We start from the raw sequence: 19,305 nt of genomic DNA on the forward strand, positions 1-19,305 counted from the left end.
ATTAAGAGGATTTGTATATTAACAAAAACTTACCCCAAATTACTAAAGAATCTAACGAAACATTTTCCAAAAAATTGCATCACATTATCTACGGTCTCGCCATTGAATGCAACCAATGCAGCAGCTAAATTCGTCATAAGCTCGTCAGGATATGTTTGTCGTGTATTGAAAACAATATGTTTACACTCAGCTTTTTCCACGATCTGAAGCCACACATCTTCGCCATATTCTAACTGCAATATAAAGTTTATTGCATTTTTAGTATGGTTATGAATATATTATTCATACCTTTTGAAGACAGAGGAATATTCAAGTTTAATATCAGTATGTAAATATACAATTCATAAACATAATTCCACAGTACATATTTAGACTTTTAAATATTCAGAAAATAGTATTATGATTTCCTATTAAGTCAGTGGCGGATCTAGAGGGACAATCTCTCTCTAAGAGTGAAAAAAATATATAAAAATATTATGTCAGATTCCGAGAAACTTTTTAAATATACATACATACATAATACATAAATAAATATACATAAATATACATACATATATAATACATAAATAAATATACATAAATATACATACATATATAATACATAAATAAATATACATAAATATACATACATATTCTACCAAAAAAGTTATATACATTTTTTATGTAAACGTATCATTTTGGCTATTATCAATAATAATAGTATCTCTTCCCCAGAATTTTCTAAGTTTCAACAGTAAATCATTTCACATGTTCATGTATGTACGTATAATTATTATTGAAGTATTTAGGTTAAGTTTGAATACACAGTTAAATCTAACGCTTTCATTTACGCATATCTTTATAATGAATTTATTATTATTTCATGAAAGCGTTGCCGGAAAGTGCGAATTATATGTTCGGAAAAGATCACCAATTATATTTCGAATGTCGCCCTTCGAGATTACATATACAGCATGCTTTTCCCACCACGGAAACACACACGTTTCAGAGTGTTTAAAAACTAATAGATAGCGCGGTGGTTCCATTTCCTCTGTGCGCCATCTTTCCTCATTGTTTTTTCGTGTGTCGAAGAACGCACATGTTTCATTGAGTGTAACGGTTCCTTTAATAAAGAAAATGGGAAAATTGAAGAAAAGAAGCAGGTCGAGAGAACATGAGAGGTATCTTCGAAAGAAATTAGCAAAAATACAGTCTAAATTAGCAAAAATACAGTCTAAATTAGCAAAAACTACTTCGAATGAGAGTTATATATTATCGAGTAATGGAGAGGTTATGGGCACAGCCCAAACTGTCTCAAATGTGATAAGTCCACAGGACTCTCTATTGGCATTATCAGGTAAGGGAAATAAAATGAGATGTTCTTTTCTTTCTTTAAAAAAAAAAAAAAAATCGAGGCGATGACTTTAACTAGAGACAAAGCAGATCGCACTCATCTTCTGGTAGAACTTATCCTTAAGGACAGTCACCCAAAATGTTTTATTACTTGGTATATAGGTGATCTGACAGAGGCTGATAAGGAAAATTCAGATCCCTCTCTTAATACGGGATCACAGGTCCAAGTTCCTATACCAGCTGTGTCACATACACAGACTGAGGATAATCTTACATTAAACCAACCACCCAAGTTAGACGAAGAAGTTCTTCGCGTACTTGGTACTTCTGTCAAGACTCAAGAAGAAAAAATGAAACTGCACCCAGATTTGACCGCTTTGTTAGTCGATTGGACAACAACTGATCGTTCAAAAGAGTTAAAAGAAACATTACTGCCGAAATACCCCCAGTCGTATTGAAGATTGTTTGGTTGAGGCCCCTAAACTCAATCCTGAAATAGGGGTAACGTCTTCCGAACAAATAATTAAACGGGATACTCATTTCCTTGATAATCAAAATATAGCAGGCTCTGCGATAGTGGCTTTAGCTACAATATTAGATGTTGTATTAACAGAAGAGGAAGACGTAGACAGATTGAATCTCATTGAAAAATTAGGGGATGCCTCAAAACTATTGTCACAACTCTATCGCAATTTTTCGGTCGCCACAAGAGCATTTATTTCCCCAACAGTAAACAAGGAATGTCGAACAACTCTTGATGAGTCAAAACCTGATACTTTCCTGTACGGAGAGGGACTGTCGGAAAAAATCAAAACAGCAAAGTCCATTGCTAAGGTGGGTCAGGACTTGAAGGTTAAGATGGCGACAGCTAAACCTAATAACAGGTCGGTAAACTGGAGGGGCTCATTTGCACGCCAGTCGAGGGCAATGCAAGTGAGCGACAGGGCAACGACCTCGACAAGAATACCTTTCCGGAAACCCAACAGAGGGACCGGATATCAGTCTACACAAAATCAGGGCAGTTACAGTCGGGGCCTGGGACGTCAGCACTCTCAGGGATACCCAGCTCAGCGACAGAAAACTCATACGAGGCGTTAGAGATAAAAACAGGCAGATTAAGATATTTTTTACCTGCCTGGAAAGAAATTACATCAGATCCCTTCATTTTACAATGTGTTGAGGGTTATAAGATTCCTTTTAAGAAAAAGGTAGTTCAGACTATGGTACCATAGGAACCTAATCGTTCTTTGTTTGAGATTACTAACATACAGCAGGCGATAGACGAGTTGATGAAGACAGGAGTAATTCTTCCTTGTCAATCGTCTGCTAGTCAATTTTTGTCCAGTTACTTCTTAGTACCCAAGCCGGATGGCACAAAGAGATTTATTTTGAATTTAAAACAACTTAATAAGTATATTGATCAGGAGCATTTCAAAATGGAAGACATTCGTACAGTACTTAAACTTGTATCTCATAATAGTTATATGTGCTCCATAGATTTAAAGGATGCATATTTCCTTATTTCAATATATAATCCACACAGAAAGTACTTGAGATTCAGATTTTTAACGCAAATATACGAATTTGTTTATTTACCATTCGGCTTATCGCCTGCTCCGTACGTTTTCACAAAGTTAATGAAGCCTCTGTTGCACTGGCTTCGGTCTAGGGGTTTAACTTCATCCGTATACATAGATGATTTTCTGGTAATAGGTAAAACTTTTAAGGAATGTTTAAACAACGTCAATCAAACTAGGAGTATGCTTATAAATTTAGGGTTTGTGATTAATGAAAGAAAAAGTGTGGTTGTTCCTACAAGGCGTTGTACTTATTTAAGTTTTGTAATTAATACAGAAACCTTTACCTTAGAATTAACAGAGATGAAGAGAGAAAAGCTCTATAATGATATAAACTCATTCGAAACAAAACAGAGGTGTAAAGTAAGGGAATTTGCTCAGTTAATAGGGGCATTAATTGCTGCATGTCCAGCTGTCATGTACGGTTTACTTTATTGTAGAAGCCTAGAAAGAGCGAAAATAACAGCTCTGACTTAAAATGGTAACTGCTATGATAAATTTATGTCGATTCCTCGGTATCTTCTGGGAGATTTAAATTGGTGGAAGGTCGCTGTTAAGAAGGACTGTAATCCTATAAAGACATATCAGTATAGAATTGAAATTTTCACAGATGCCTCGCTCACTGGGTGGGGTGCGTCATGTAAGGGTATATCAACTAGGGGACTGTGGTCTTATAAGGAACGAACAGAACACATTAATGTCTTAGAATTACTTGCAGTATTTTTGGCTTTAAAAACTTTCGCTAGCAACTTAAGAGATTGTGAAGTTCTTCTAAGAGTAGATAATACAACCATTTTTGGCTACAGGCCATTTCTTATATTAATAAGATGGGGGGTGTTCGTTTTCCTAAATTTAACAGGCTGGCAAAGCAAATATGGCAATGGTGTGAGGACTAAAGGATATGGATAGTAGCGTCATATATTAAATCATCAGAAAATTCTGTCGCAGATCGAGAATCGCGATTTAACAACATTGATACTGAATTGGAGCTTTCAGAAAGAGCGTATCGTAGGGTAACCTTAGCATTTGGAGTGCCAGAGATAGATCTTTTTGCTTCAAGAATAAACCACAAATGTGGAAGATATTGTTCATGGCAGAGGGATCCAGACTCCTATGCAATAGATGCTCTAACTGTTGGAGCGTCCACCATTAAATATTTAGAAAACGTGCCCGATATGGGCTGATCGAAATTTCATTCTAAGAAATAGATAGCGTCGAAGCACTTGGAAATAAGTGGCGTCGTCCTGCCGCCATAAAACAGTCACCAACGGACCACGGTCGCGAACGTTCGAACAGTTTCGTTTTTTTTGTTCTTTCTCTTTTTCTTTACCGCGTAATTCCGAATTCAACAGCGTCTTGCCGCGATCTGGTTTCTATTACGAAGTCGAGTGCCTTTGTTCAATTACACAGTTTTTTTACTCAAAAACAAAATGCGCACGAGGCCTTACCCGGTTCGTAAACCCGAGACCTCGTCGCGCCAACAGAAATCACGTAACGCCCGGGGCCCTACCGGGTCCAGTGATTACAAACCCAGGGTCCCGCCGGCAACAATCGACTCATCTGCCCGAGGCCTTACCCGGTTCGTAAACCCGAGACCTCGCGGCGGCAACAATTAAAGCGCATCGCCCGGGACCTTACCGGTCCCTGAACACAAACCTAAGGTCCCGCCGGCAACCACGAACGTCGAACGTTCATATCATCCATACATCATTCATATCACACGCGACACACTCACACACATAACTCATTCTTCAAGGGTTTTTTACGCCTCCGGGCTTTTTCCCTTTTTACTCAAACATTTCAAGGGTTTTTTACGCCTTCGGGATTTTTCCCTTGCATTCATGAATAAACTTTTATTTTACCATTTATTAATGCCGAATAATTATTTGTCAAACCAGCATCGACGAATCCTAAACATCCTTTCGAAACGTTCGGTAATCACGGTCCTTTCCTAGAACCTCGCCCTTATCGCTCTCAAGTCTTTAGCGCGCTGAAGATCTAAAATCAAAAGGGGGGAAACGGATGGACGAGAGCTGACTTTGAGAGGACGGGCACTCTTGTTCGAACCTCAAACGAAGCAAGATCCAATTCTAAATTTTCTAAAGATTTCATTTCAAAGAATAGTATTGAAACTGTTCATGTGGAAGAGTTTCGATCGTACACTAACTATTCCTTGGTCCTCGTGGTTTTTCTATGCGTTTCCGCCATTTGCCCTTATTTTACCAACGTTACAAAAGATAAGGACTGAGTAAGCCAGGGGTATCTTAGTGGTCCCTTTGTGCCCATCTCAGCCATGGTACCCCTTATTCAAATTAATGATCGTAGATGATATCATAAGGTTTGCACCCTCATTAGATCTTTTACTTTCTCCTTGTAGGAAAGTTCACCATCCTTTAGCGGTGAAGCTTACCCTGGTAGCAGCAGTTGTATCAGGAAGGCTTTTTTAAAAAGGAAATTTTCAAATGACACTATCGAGGTACTGATGGCTTCAATTACAGCATCCACGACGAAACAATATAACATCCATCTAAAGGAATGGTGGAATTTTTGCAAGAACAATAATATTGATGTGTATGCAGCGTTGCCAATCAATGTATTAGTCTTTTTAACCATGAGGTACAAAGATGGAGCGTCATATAGTTCCTTGAATTGTGCAAGATCAGCTATAAAATTTATTGTATGCAGAGGGTATTTTAGACAGCCCTATAATCAGTCGATTCCTCAAGGGAATTTTTAATCTCAAGCCTCACAGACCTAAATATAAAGAAACGTGGGATACAGATAAAATATTAGATTTTATTGAAGGGTTAGGTTCTACAGAAAATCTCTGTTTGTCTACTTTAACTGAGAAGACTGTTATTTTGTTAGCTTTAAGTACAGGACATCGTATACAGACAATTGCTAGTATTAATATAGATAACATAAGCATTTCTGAGATAGATATAAACGTAAAAATTCCAGAGAGGCTAAAGACTACGAGGTCTGTTAGTATACTATTTAACGATTAAATAGATTTTATTAATAGCTGTGGAATATTGGTATAAATGAAATAGAAATTATTTTATACTTTTTAGCGCATTTTGAAGTCGGTTCAATTTTTCGTCAAAAATTATTTTATTTCACACTTTTTAGTGGTATTAGTAGGATGCCGTAAGGTAGTTTACCGTTCTTATTGGATAATTACAATAACAATAGTTATTAACAACAAATTCTATTTTTTGCAAGTGGGATCATCGCGGAAATATCTTCTATTAGATGTGAAAGGTTTCATCGCGATCGATGCATTCCTTGCAGTCTAAACGTCGAAAGATATAAATGAAGCATTACGTTTCTTGCGATAAAAGTCGTTAGGAATGAAAAAGTTTAAAATATTTTTTTTACGGGACGAATCGGGAATTATACTCTATAAGATGCAAAAAGTTTCGTTCCGATTGGTCCATCCGTTTCGGAGTAATCGATGAACATGCACCGAACGTACATGAAACAGTACGCTTTTTGGAATGAAAATCGTTCAGAATGAAAAAATGCAAAATGTTTTTTTAACGGAATCAATTGGGAGACATACTCTACAAGATACAAAAGGATTGGAACAATATCTTCGCGGCATTTTTGCTTTCCACCAGTACACAATTACAGTTTTAAACTAAGAAAAACAAGAAACTGAAAAGTACACAGCATAGTTATGCACAACACTGAACGCTTAACTGAAACCGCTTGTCTCGTTGCTTTCCCAAATAAAACTGAACGGTGTTCTGGAAAAGTGAACCGCCAAAATCGGTTTGCCATACTTTTATTGACTTTTAAGGGTTTGTAGACAAAAGTACCAAAAACATGTCGATCTATTCCGTAGTTGTTAACCGATGGCTGGCTATTTGAAAAAATGTAGAGTAGCGGCGCATGGGAACCGGATGGCGCGCGATGGTCTGCTGGTAGGTCATACGCAGCAATAAAATTTTATCACTCCGGCAATTCTGCGTGTTCCATCATGAAATTTTCAGGGTATTTAGAAAACTCTTTAAAGATTCTACAGAAAAAATTTCAGACTGATTCGTGCTCCCCCTTGGGATTATTTTCAAGTTTGAAAATTATAAACATTATTTACAACAATTTGAAGATTGCATTGAAACATGTAGTAATTTTTTTATTAAACTTTGAAGTTTTACCTATAAAATGCCGGTTCATGCATGTCGATATCTATAATACTTTCCGAGTTATGATTTTTTGAAAAAAAAGTGACCCTAAATTTTCAGTCCTTATAACTTGGAAAGTTTAAACAACATCGAGGAACGGAGCATCGATTTTTTGTTCGTACATTGGGTTCTACCAGCCTACAAAATTTAACAAAAATCCAAGACCATGCGGGAAAAAGTGTGATCACTTTGCGTGGAATGGCCCCTATACAGACGCAACTAACACAACCGTCTTTGCTGTAGTAGATGTCATCGTTAAGTGTCAAACAGCCGTTGACGCAGCGGGGGTCCCAACCTGACTATCTATAGGGTGTTCTATTTAAAACTTTGAAGATACGACAACTGTTGCAGCATTGCAACACTACATCTAAAAAATGTAGCCTAACATTTTTTTAGCCTAACCTATCCTAACGATTTTTGTTGTGTTGGTTGGTCGGTTAGCTTGGTCATCCATACGACAACGAAAGGAAAAAGTTACAAAAAGTTAAAAAAAAAAAATGGATTTTACATGGGACCACCTATAGAAACGGAAGCCGGTATGGCTATGGTGTGAACGGCTGTTCGACACTTGACGATGACGGTTGCTACAGCGAAGACGGTAGTGTTAGTTGCGTCGGTATAGGAAAAATTCTATGTATTGTACGAAAGTTATTGGAATATGGGGTAAATGATTATAGTCTTATTTTCAATACTTTAGGTTTATTTTACTGGCTTGGAAGGATGTTCGCACTGTGAAAAGCAAACTGGAAGTGAAGCAACGTACAGACCCCCGAAAGGAAATCTGCCGTCCACTTGAAGAAAGAAACTTCGTCTATACCGTGTTTATTACCCTGGCCTCTAACAGTAAACAGTCACAGGCCCTTAGACCTGATGGTGCCAGTCAGGCTATCGTAGCTACACAAAAGACAGTGCTTCTCAACGATTCATTTCTGCATAAGGATTATTGATGAATAATCCAACAAAAGTTTTTAATTAATATCTCGGAAACTAATAGGAAGCCGAAGTATTCGGCACACTTTATATTTGGAGTCCCCTCCCCCTTCCCCCTCAAAATTTCATCTTGATCGGCGACCGGTCGTGTTCGGAACTACAGCCGAAATACTCTACATGATGCAAAAGCTTTCGTTCTGTCTGATCCATCCGTCTCGGAGTAATCGGCGAACATACATTAAGAAAAAATAAAAATATACTGATCGAATTGAGTAACCTCCTCCTGTTTCGGAGTCGGTTAAAAACTCGGCCCCGGAAAGGGCCGCCTATTATTCATACCAAAGTGCAATAAATGAAGCGAGTTCACTAGCCCGACCATGAAATCAACTATTCTACCGAACGTGTTTCCTCGTCGAATGATTGGGACCGACACAGTGACCCAGTGGCAATTACACTGTCCAACAAATTTAAACTTTTTTCCTGTTTTCCAGTAGCCATTGGGTGATCGTTGTATGTAGAGCTTCTCGTCCTGAGCACGAATCCGAAAACCGAATTGCTCTATCACCCTCAGTTTATTAGCAAAAAAGAAATTATGAATACATTGTATGTAATGTTTTCTCACATTCTCCTGACTAGAAAACATTTCAGAGTCCCCACAAGTATTTTCAAAATTTCACGTTTTTTATACTGTTTGTGAATTTACTAACCAGCGCCGAATTAAGGGGAGATCCTCGAAAAGTTACAACTCCGATTCCACTTTCGAGGGGACCCTGTTATTAACCTCCCATTTACTATATAAAAAAAAAAGAATGAAATTTTGTTTACTGTTACCCTTTTTGTACACAATTAAATGTTACTTAATTTTATTTAGAGTAAATATCAATTTTTGAATCAAGCTTATCACCAAAGGGAGTCTGCAAAGGTTTGGTAGCCTCAGGCTTCAGAATTCTTAATCCGGTCCTGTTAATTAATTAACTTACAATTAATATGTAGTCATTTAAATTTTCAGAGACTTGAACAAACATCACCGATTTCTTTATGGTAACTATTTACAGTAATAATTTAAAAGTTTTATAGTGATAGATTAATAAGTTTGAATTTATATCTGACAGAAACCACACAAACTTTTTCCAGTATCTAATATACAGATTCTGTTCGTGTAAATTTTCTCACCGCTGAATGCGTGATCGATTTCCGATGAAAGCAGCTTAGAAACAGTGGGAAAAAGATATAAAAGGATAGAATATACAGCCGTTTCTATTATACCCAAGGCAATAGTATCTCCCTTTATACCCTCTATACCTACATATACCTTTTTAAAATTCTTCAATAAAAAAATATCATTATGCACCAATTCATGTCATTCATTCATACTGATCATGAACTGAATTTACTCCACTCATAATTATTATATGTGTTATGCTAACTACAAATTGCGTTTTATACAACAAAATGATGATGACTTTCTTTTGTAATTTTTATTTAAATAAAGTTACTCAAACTTATTGTTGTCTAATTATTAATAGCGAAAGTATCACTTTTGTGTATTTATAACGAGAAGCAAAAATGAATCAATGAAACTATATTGCTAAAAAATCATTGGCATAATTAAGATTTTTTCTAACAATAAGATGGGCAATTCCTCAGCTTTATTAACAATGTCAAGTGTTTAATATCTTGCATTTCGTAAGATTTTATAAGAAAATCTTTGAATATTAAAATATAAGAATTTAAGAACTTGAACCTTTTAGAATTGAAGGCTCGGATTCTATAATGAGGTACGCGCGAATTTCGGCGCATAAGCATTGTCCAATGTCGAAATTTTAGAATGCTTTTTATTGCAAAAAACGTACTATTTCATGTACGTGCGTCGTACGTTCGCCGATTATTCAGAGACAGATGGACCAATCGGAACGAAACTTTTTGCGTCCTGTAGAGTGTAACTCCCCATTGGTCCAATAAAAAAATATTTTGCATTTTGTCATTCCTAACGACTATTTCTTCTAAATGTATGTTCGCCGATTACTCCGAGATGGATGGACCAATCGGAACGAAACATTTTGCATCTTGTAGAAAAATTCTCCCACTTGGTCTTGTCAAAGAGACATTTTGCATTTTTTCATTCCTAACAACTATTTCTTCTAAATGTATGTCCGCCGATTACTCCGAGATGGATGGACCAATCGGATCAAAAATTTTGCATCTTGTAGAGTATATTTCCCGATTGGTCTCGCAAAAAAATGTTTGTATTTTCTCATTCCTAACAACCTATATCACAAAAAACGTAATACTTCATTTATATCTTCTGGCGTTTATGCTGCAGGGAATGTACCGATTGCGATGAAACCTTTCACATTTAGTAGGATGTATATCCGCGATGATATCACTTGCAAAAATTTATTGAATTTGTTAACAACTACTGTTATAGCAAAAAATCTACGCCTTCATGTTACTCTGCAAGGAATGTATCGTTCGCGATGAAACCTTTCATATTTGGTAGGAATTACAGGGTGTCAGGCGACTACCTCGACAGCCGAAGAGGGATGATTGCTAAGGGGATTCTAAACAACTTTTTCCTTTGCCAAATTGTTGGTTAAGGGTTGGTTTTCGAGTTAATAACAAAACCACCGACCAATACGAGCGCGTATAGAGCGCAGTCCCAGGGACTACAGTGTCGGGTACGAAAACCGGACCTGACGTAGGTCGCGCACGAACGGCTTGGCACCCCGTTGGCATAGCATAATAAAAAAACTGAACTAGTAGAACATTTTTAGTCGCTGTTTAGAATGAATACGGAACCTAATCTCTTATCGCCTATCATAATGTAAAAAGTGAAATTCTAAGCATTCTAAACAACAAATGAAAATGATTGAAATGGAATAATTAATAAACGTTTGAATCGAAGGCTACGCCAATGATGCAAAATTTGATAACAATTTAAATGAAACTTACCCATTCGTTTCTAAATTAACTTGCTACGCTAAAAGCAAATAATTCCCACTAGGTCACTGTATCGATTCTGGACATTCGACAAGGAAACGAGGGGAGTAAACGAGGGAATAAATGAGGGGAGTTCACTGGCCCGATCATGAAAACTGCTGTTCTACCGAACGTGTTTCCTCGTTTCCCAGTGACAATTATCTGCTTTCAGCGTAATAGGTTAATTTAGGAACGAATGCGAAAGTTTCATTTAAATTGTTTTCAAATTTTTCATCATTAACGTGGCTTCCAATTCAAACGTTTATTAATTATTCCATTTCAATCATTTTCATTTGTTGTTTAGAATGCTTAGAATTTCATTTTTTACATTATGATAGGCGATAAGAGATTAGGTTCCGCATTCATTTTAAACAACGACTAAAAATGTTCTACCAGTTCAGTTTTTTTATTGTGCTATGCCAACGGGGTGCCGAGCCGTTCGTTCGCGACCTACGTCAGGCCCGGTTTTCACAGCCGACATTGCAGTCCCTCAGCCCGCGCGTAGTACGCGCTCGGATTGGTCGGTGTTTTTTGTTAATAACTAGAAAAACAAGCCTTAAACAACATTTTGGATAAGGAAGAAGTTGTTTAGAATCACCTTAGCAATCATCCCTCTTCGGCTGTAAAGTTAGTCGCGTGACACACTGTATATTCGCGATGATCCTACTTGCAAAAGTTTATGAAATTTGTTGTTTATTAACCATTTAAATTTGGTCAATATTTTTTCGGTTTATGGTTATTAGCTAAGCAACAGAAACCCAAAATCACCTTACACTATCCTACAAATACTACAGGTTCCACTAAAAAGTGTGAAATAAAATAATTTTTAACAAAAAACGCACGGAAATCCGACTTCGAAATGCACTAAAAAGTGTCAAATAATTTCTATTTCATTTATACCAATATTCCATAGCTATTAATAATATCTACTTAATCGTTAAACAGGATACCAAATACATTTCGAAGTGTTCGGAGGCGGCGCAAAATTATAAACTTTTCTTCTACTAGGAATATCCTAGTTCAGGGGTCGGCAACATATGACAAATGACCCATTTGATAATTTCAAGTAAACAACATTCAACGGGAATCAACATACCCATTGCGGATTAACTATACTGCAGTTCACGAGAGACCATACTTAACTCGGGCAGCTCAGTAGGTTTGGGGACATTTTTAATAACGTGTGTGATATAATTTTTTCTTTGAAAAATAATAGAAATTTCGTTGTATCGTGTATCTTTACCATATCGTCATCGTGTATCAGTTATCGTACGTCATATATTTCTGTCCACCATTTAAATGATCGCAAAGTAAAAAGCAAGCTGAAGAGAGGAATGACACACGTTATTAAAAATGTCCCTAGACCTAGTGAGCTGCGCGAGTTAAGTGTGATCTCTCGAGAATTGCAGTATACATACATGTACATCAGAAGTGCTACCAACTTCTGATACAATCGTTACAAATACGAATGTTTTCTGCCGTATCTATAATGTTTTTTTTTCTTACGACTTATTAATTACCAGGTTTGCCATACCGCAGTCAAATCGTTATTGGCAGCATCGTATATTTAGGTATTTTTAATTTTGCACCGCCTCCGAAAACTTTGAAATGTATTTGGTATCCTGTTTAACGATTAAGTAGATATTATTAATAGCTATGGAACATTGGTATAAATGAAATAGAAATTATTTGACACTTTTTAGTGCATTTCGAAGTCGGATTTGTTTTTTGTTAAAAATTATTTTATTGAGTTATTGACAAGAAACGTAGTTTATGGAACGAAAAAATTTTAGTAACTTTTTATATTCATCTCGCCATAACTTGGTCAGGTATTGATATTTTTTGTTGAAACTTGGACACAACATTCTTTAACATATTTTACAAACTATGGAACGTGTATAAAAGTTTCAAAACGTTCCAACATTAATTACGGAATTTTTAAAAATATTGTTTTTAAAACCTTGAGTGTACTCGTTCAATTGTAAAAGTTGTGTTACGGACTTTCAAATCTTGATGGATTGCTGCTACAAATATCTTCAGTATGAGTTAAGGAAGTTTTTTGAAAAGCTTCAGATTTTCAAAAGTTATAGCAGAAACGTATAAGCGAGTTAAATATTGAGATATTTCGGCGCGGCGCGGTCTAACACGGTGTGCGTTAGCAAAACGCGGAAGGATCCGATATCCCATAATGTAATACTTTCTTATTGTTTATTATAACCATTATTTATGTATTTTACACTATGTATATATTTTCTAGAATTTTAACGTTGTCGTGACAATCAAAATATTTAGTAAGTAATAATTAAGTAATACGAATCACCCTCCGTTGACCTTGACCTTGACAAGGTCACCCTTCTGAGTGAACTTCAGAAGGTTTTAGCCGTCGCTCGTTTTTTATTAAAAAGTTATTAACCAAAAAAGGTTCGAAAATATAGGAATTATTTTGAGTATTAAAACGCATAAACGACTAATGTATTTCTACACAAAGCGAAGTCTACTCTATCCCTATTACATTTCTCGACAAAATCGACAAAAAAATATACCAACAAGGCGTAGTCGGAAGCAGCGCAAAATTAAAAATACTTGAATATACGATGCTGCCAATAATGATTTAATAGGTTGCCGACACCTGAACTAGGGTCTTCCTAATATACTATTTAACGAGTAAATAGGTTTTATTAATAGCTGTTGAGTATTTGTATTGTTACGTTCCGAACAGAAATGTTTACACATTTCCCTTTTGTCCCCCCCCCCCCCCCCCCACTAATTATCCTCTGTATTTTGTGACTGCATTTGTTAATGCAGTCATCGTCGACTGTCAAGGAGCTTCCACTCTCTCGTAAATGGTCCCCTTTATTTTGTGACTGCATTTGTCAAAGCTGTCAACTGTTTCTTCTACCCTATCATAAATTATCCCCTGTATTTTCTGACTGCATTTATTAATGCTGTGAACTGTTTCTGTCAAGGTGAAAGCCATGTTGTTGTTGTTGTTGTCCCCCCCTTCTATCCTCTTTTTGATGGGTCTACCCCCATCATCCTGATCCGTTATACCTTTGACCTTGGATAGAGGTATAAACGGAAACCATGAACATCGATAGATTGTTTTACACTCTGGACCTCCCCTGATTAAATGCAGATATGATCTTTGATATTTCGAGATAGTCTATCTTTTCCAGACATAATTCCAATTGTTAGCGTAACAAATTCCTTCCTCGAAATCAGCGTGGTCCCACGGCTCAAAATCACGAGTCGTCTTTGGTTCTAAGTATCGCCGGATGTACACCCGAAACATCATTCGTCTAGTCCGATAATCCTGACCACTCTAGAACGTTCCTTATCGGCTCCGCGAAGATGATCGAAATTCCTTATATATACATTATAATAATCCGAATTTTCTATTAATTCATTAAATACTATAATATTGTATTTCCTCCACGCCGGTCAGTCTAAGATGCGAATTCAAACTTTTATTTAACATTCGTTCAAATTCAGTAATTTGTATTAATTTTGAAAAGCATGTTTTCCTCCTATAACGATAAGATCAAAACAATTTCGTAAAATGTATTACACTTTAATGAATATCGAAATCTTTAGTATGGCAGGCAGGGTAAAGGAATATACTCGAATTAGAAAGAGAAAGATTAAAACGGAGAGAGGAGCGCACATATTCCTACTGCACCACCGATAAGCGAATGCCGCCTCCTTACGCATTGACACCGCCGCCTAATTCGTTAGGTGCACAACAACGATGTAAACAATTTCGGACGAGGCCCGCTCTGGTCTTCTCCGAGAGCTACAGATTGCGACACTCTTCGACGTACAATCGCGAGCAGCGTGTCGGCGGGTCCGCGAAGCAATATTGAGACGAGTTTTGTACTTACAAAGGAACATCGGGGACTGATACACTCCGATTTTGGTGAAACTTTGCATAAATATTTATTAGACCTGTTTATGAAGATAACCGTAATTCGTTGGTGCCCGTTTTTCACTTTGAGGGAGATATCAACCCTTTTATCCGAACCGCCCTTTCTATATACGTGCTTATAAATCATAAACAACAAAAGATATAAAAAAATAATTGAAATAAAACTTATACCGTTTCTTGAGGTCTATAAAGTTGCGTGTAAGTTTTTTTTTTAAATCATCCTTTTTGCAAAATTGAATTCCCCCTCCCCCTCCGTTTTGAAAAAATTTACGCAGGTTTATAGACCTCAAGAAACGGTATAACTTTTGTTTCAACTATTTTTTTATATCTTTTGTTGTTTACGATTTATAGGCACGTATATAGAAAGGGCGGTTCGGATAAAAGGGTTGATATCTCCCTCAAAGTGAAAAACGGGCACCAACGAATTACAGTTATCTTCATAAACAGGTCTAATAAATATTTATGCAAAGTTTCATCAAAATCGGAGTGTATCAGTCCCCGACGTTCCCTTGTTAGCTTGAAAAGTGACAAGTGAGGCAAAAGCCTCAACTTCCCGTATAAAAATTCTTAATCCAATTTATTTTACTATTAATTATTCTATATTGTTTTATTTTAACTTTGGTTTTTTTTATTGTAGTTTACATTAATAATTGTTGGTGCGATTCAATTCGAGCGCCATCTACAAGTATTACTGATGTCCCTACGTCATCTCCGATCTTAATTCTATTGTCACATTTTACTTTATATCTAACATGGTTATAGTTGTACTATTAGCTTTAAGACTATGAATATAAATAAGTTTAGTTTTACATTATATGTTGCATTTATTTTATTCTGTGTGTGCCTCCAACTCTAACGTGGTAAAAGAATGGGTCATTTGAAGATTAGAGATTTATTAGACATTGTGAAGAAGGAACATGCCATTGGTATCAGTATTCAGAGAGAAACACAAATGCCAGTGTGTGAAATATGTATACAAGGTAAGCTAACCAGCACCTCGTTTCCAAAGAAAAGCCAACGGAGCTCAAAATTATTAGAGATCGTGCACTCAGATGTTTGTGGCCCCATGAGTGTCGAGTCTCTTGGTGGAAGCAGATATATGTTGTTATTTATCGATGATTATTCGCGATGGAGTGAGGTCTATTTTTTAAAAAGAAAAGATGAAGTGTTGCAAAAATTTAAGGAATATAAAAGTTATGTAGAAAGACGTACTGGATGTAAAATTAAATACCTCCAGACTGATAATGGGCGCGAGTATTGCAACAAACAATTTAATGACTTCCTGCGAAATGAGGGTATACAAAGACGTCTAACCGTGCCTTATACTCCGGAATAAAATGGAGTTGCTGAACGCAAAAATCGTACACTGGTTCAAACTGCAAGATGTATGTTGTTAAACGCTGAATTGAGTCATGGATTTTGGGCTGAAGCCGTATTGACTGCCAATTATCTGGGAAATCGGTGTCCAACAAAACGCCTAAAAGGTAAGACTCCGTTTGAGTTTTGGAATAACAGACGGCCTATTTTGAAACACTTAAGGGTATTTGGAATGAAGGCGTATGTATTGAATAAGGATCCTAATAAACCAAAGTTTGCCCAAAGAACGAAAGTAGGAACTTTCATAGGCTACTCAGAAACGTCGAAGGCATATCGAGTATGGCTTCCCAATGAAAGGAGAGTAATCGTATCCAGAGATATTCGTGAAATTGAAAAAGGAAATTACAAACGTAATACATGTGTGGATCAGGAAATTGTTCAAACTCCTGAACAATGTAGTGAACCGGATACATGTATTGGGAACGAAAATGTCCGTATCGAACCTACAATCAAGATGCAATACGGCTGATGAGAGCACCAGGAAGGCCAAGATTAGAGAGAACCAGAAAAAGAGGACGCCCTAGAAAACTATTTCACTGTCGTACAAATAATGATCAATCAGCTCCAAACGGAGATACTGAAGAAAATACGGAGGAGAACCATGAAGAGAACGAACCAGAAATCACAGAAGACCATGAGACTAATCTGGCTGAATTGGTGGCAAGTATAGCCGAAGTTTCAATGGATGACGCGCTTACTGGCGAAGACAAACTCGAGTGGATAAATGCAATAAGAAACGAGGTACGGAATTTAGTTAAAAATGATACTTTTAAACTGGTACCGCGTCCATTAAAGAAGCAAGTAATCGGTTGTAGAACTGTATTGACAAATAAGTATAATTCGGATGGCTCTGTAGCAAAACGTAAGGCCAGAATAGTTGCTAAAGGGTTTGCGCAACGTCCTGGGATAGAATTTTTTGACACTTTTGCGCCCGTAGCGCGACTGGAATCCGTACGATTATTACTTGCTTTAGCAGTTAAATTTGGCATGACCATTGAACAAATGGATGTCACAAGCGCATATTTAAACGGAACCCTTCCAGAGGAGGTCTATATAGAAAGACCTGAATTGTTAAATGAATGTTTGAATGCCATAGCCAATGATGTTAAGGAAGAAAGTGAAGTAAAGAAAGCTGCAAGAGAGTTATTAAGTTGTTTGAAGGAAAATAAAGACCTAGTGTGTCATTTGAACAAAGCCATTTATGGCCTACGTCAAGCAGGTCGACAGTAGCATAATCGACTTTCTCAAAAATTAAAAGAAATGGGGTTTAAATCAACGGTTGCTGATCCTTGTGTGTACCATTCAAAGAGGGGCGAGTCTACGTTGTTCATAATTGTATATGTTGACGATATGTTAATTATTTCAAAAGATTTAAGTTGGATTACTGAAACTAAAAGGCAGTTGGCTAATGAATTTGATGTCAAGGATCTGGGTAAGGCTCAGTATTGTTTGGGAATAGAAATTGAGCAGGCATCTGGGACAATAGGAATATCTCAAAAAATATATATTTTGGATCTATTAAAACGATTTGGGATGGAAGAGTGTAATCCTGTGGCTACTCCCATGGACAAAGACTCTGCATTGAATGGAGTCAGTACAGATCATTCGAACAGGAGGAGGCCGTATCGTAAACTTGTCGGTGCCCTTATGTATCTCGCTGTTGCCACGAGACCCGATATTTCTCATGTAGTCAGCGTATTAACACAATTTAATGATTGTAATGGAGGAGCCCATTGGGGGGCTGCTAAACGGGTATTGAAATATTTAAAGGGTACTATAAATTATAGCATTAATTACAGGAAATCAGACGATTGCCCCAAGATTTATGTAGATGCTGATTGGGGGCGATGCAAGATGGACAGGAGATCGTATACGGGATACGTTACAACCTTGTCAAATGGTCCAATTAGTTGGAGGTCCACCAAGCAACGAGCTGTGGCCTTGTCATCTACAGAGGCGGAGTATGTGGCCTTGGCAGAGGCTGTTAAGGATGGGATCTATTTTTCGGAATTCCTCAAGGAATTAGGACTTTGTGCGCTATCAAAAATGACTGTGTATAATGACAATCTTGGCGCGCAACTACTTGCAAAGAATCCTATTGTACACCCGCGTACTAAACACATTAATATTAGATTTCACTTTTTGCGTGACGTTTTTAAGAAAGATAATTTTAAATTAGAGTATTTGTCGTCTGAGAATATGCCGGCAGATGTGCTCACGAAACCGTTGCCTAGAGACAAACACTATTTTTGTATTAAACACATCGGAATCGTTTAATGTGGCAATTATTCGTGATGCTCGTATTGAGAGGAGGTGTTGGTGCGATTCAATTCGAGCGCCAACTACAAATATTACCGATGTCCCTACGTCATCTCCGATCTTAATTCTATTGTCACACTTTACTTTATATCTAACATGGTTATAGTTGTACTATTAGCTTTAAGACTATAAATATAAATAAATTTAGTTTTACATTATATGTTGCATTTATTTTATTCTGTGTGTGCCTCCAACTCTAACAATAATAACGTAGATTTAAATTTGAAATAGTCCGAGTGTTAAAAACTTCGAACGGTGCAATAGTTCAAGGTGTGTGCGTTCTACTCTCCTTCCTCCAGAAACCAGTCAACAGGAGTCAATAGAAATTGGGACTCATATACGGAATTTTTCCACATAATCCGGTGAGTCGTTTCCTTTACTCTTCCGGTTATTTTATGAACATTTTACCGAGGAATTTCCAGTAGTCAATTTTAATTGTAAGAGTCTTCTTCAATTGGAAATTCCTAATTCTAAATTGTATTTTATCACATGTATCTGTCTATTTCCGGCCAATAATTGTGTGTCTCAAATCTAAGTTGTTCACGAGCTAAATCTGTATTCTCGTATACTTAATCGCATTATTATATTTCATTATATTTTAATATTTTATACCTATTATCATATTTCAATATTTTATATACTTAATACTTTTCAGTATTTTATATACTCTTCACAT

At 36.7% G+C, this 19,305-nt stretch overlaps 2 protein-coding genes across 10 annotated transcripts in view; one reads left to right on the forward strand and one right to left on the reverse strand.

Annotated features, from left to right (window-relative positions):
• LOC117611006 (soluble guanylate cyclase 89Da) overlaps nt 1-19,305 on the reverse strand; it is a 137,373-nt gene that overhangs the window by 89,959 nt on the left and 28,109 nt on the right. For 3 of the 8 annotated variants that reach the window (XM_076689903.1, XM_076689904.1, XM_034338891.2), the window contains exon 2: nt 34-233. The exons of 3 other annotated variants lie outside the window; for them this stretch is intronic. In XM_076689903.1, coding sequence (XP_076546018.1) covers nt 34-233 — 200 coding nt within the window. 2 more of the 8 variants (XM_034338889.2, XM_034338890.2) reach the window with 2 other exon arrangements.
• Nucleotides 1,060-1,894, forward strand: LOC117611007 (uncharacterized). 2 transcript variants are annotated; one of them, XM_076689907.1, is made up of 2 exons: nt 1,060-1,160; nt 1,495-1,887. In XM_076689907.1, the coding sequence occupies exons 1-2, from the start codon at nt 1,154-1,156 to the stop codon at nt 1,788-1,790; spliced, it is 303 nt and encodes a 100-aa protein (XP_076546022.1). In that variant the 5' UTR covers nt 1,060-1,153; the 3' UTR covers nt 1,791-1,887. The 2 variants fall into 2 exon arrangements, with proteins under 2 accessions (XP_076546022.1, XP_034194787.2); XM_034338896.2 differs by lacking the exon at nt 1,060-1,160 and adding an exon at nt 1,201-1,336 and having other exon boundaries at nt 1,495-1,894.

This window comes from Osmia lignaria, chromosome 9 (genome assembly GCF_051020975.1).
Source record: "Osmia lignaria lignaria isolate PbOS001 chromosome 9, iyOsmLign1, whole genome shotgun sequence".
Lineage (NCBI taxonomy): Eukaryota > Metazoa > Arthropoda > Insecta > Hymenoptera > Megachilidae > Osmia > Osmia lignaria.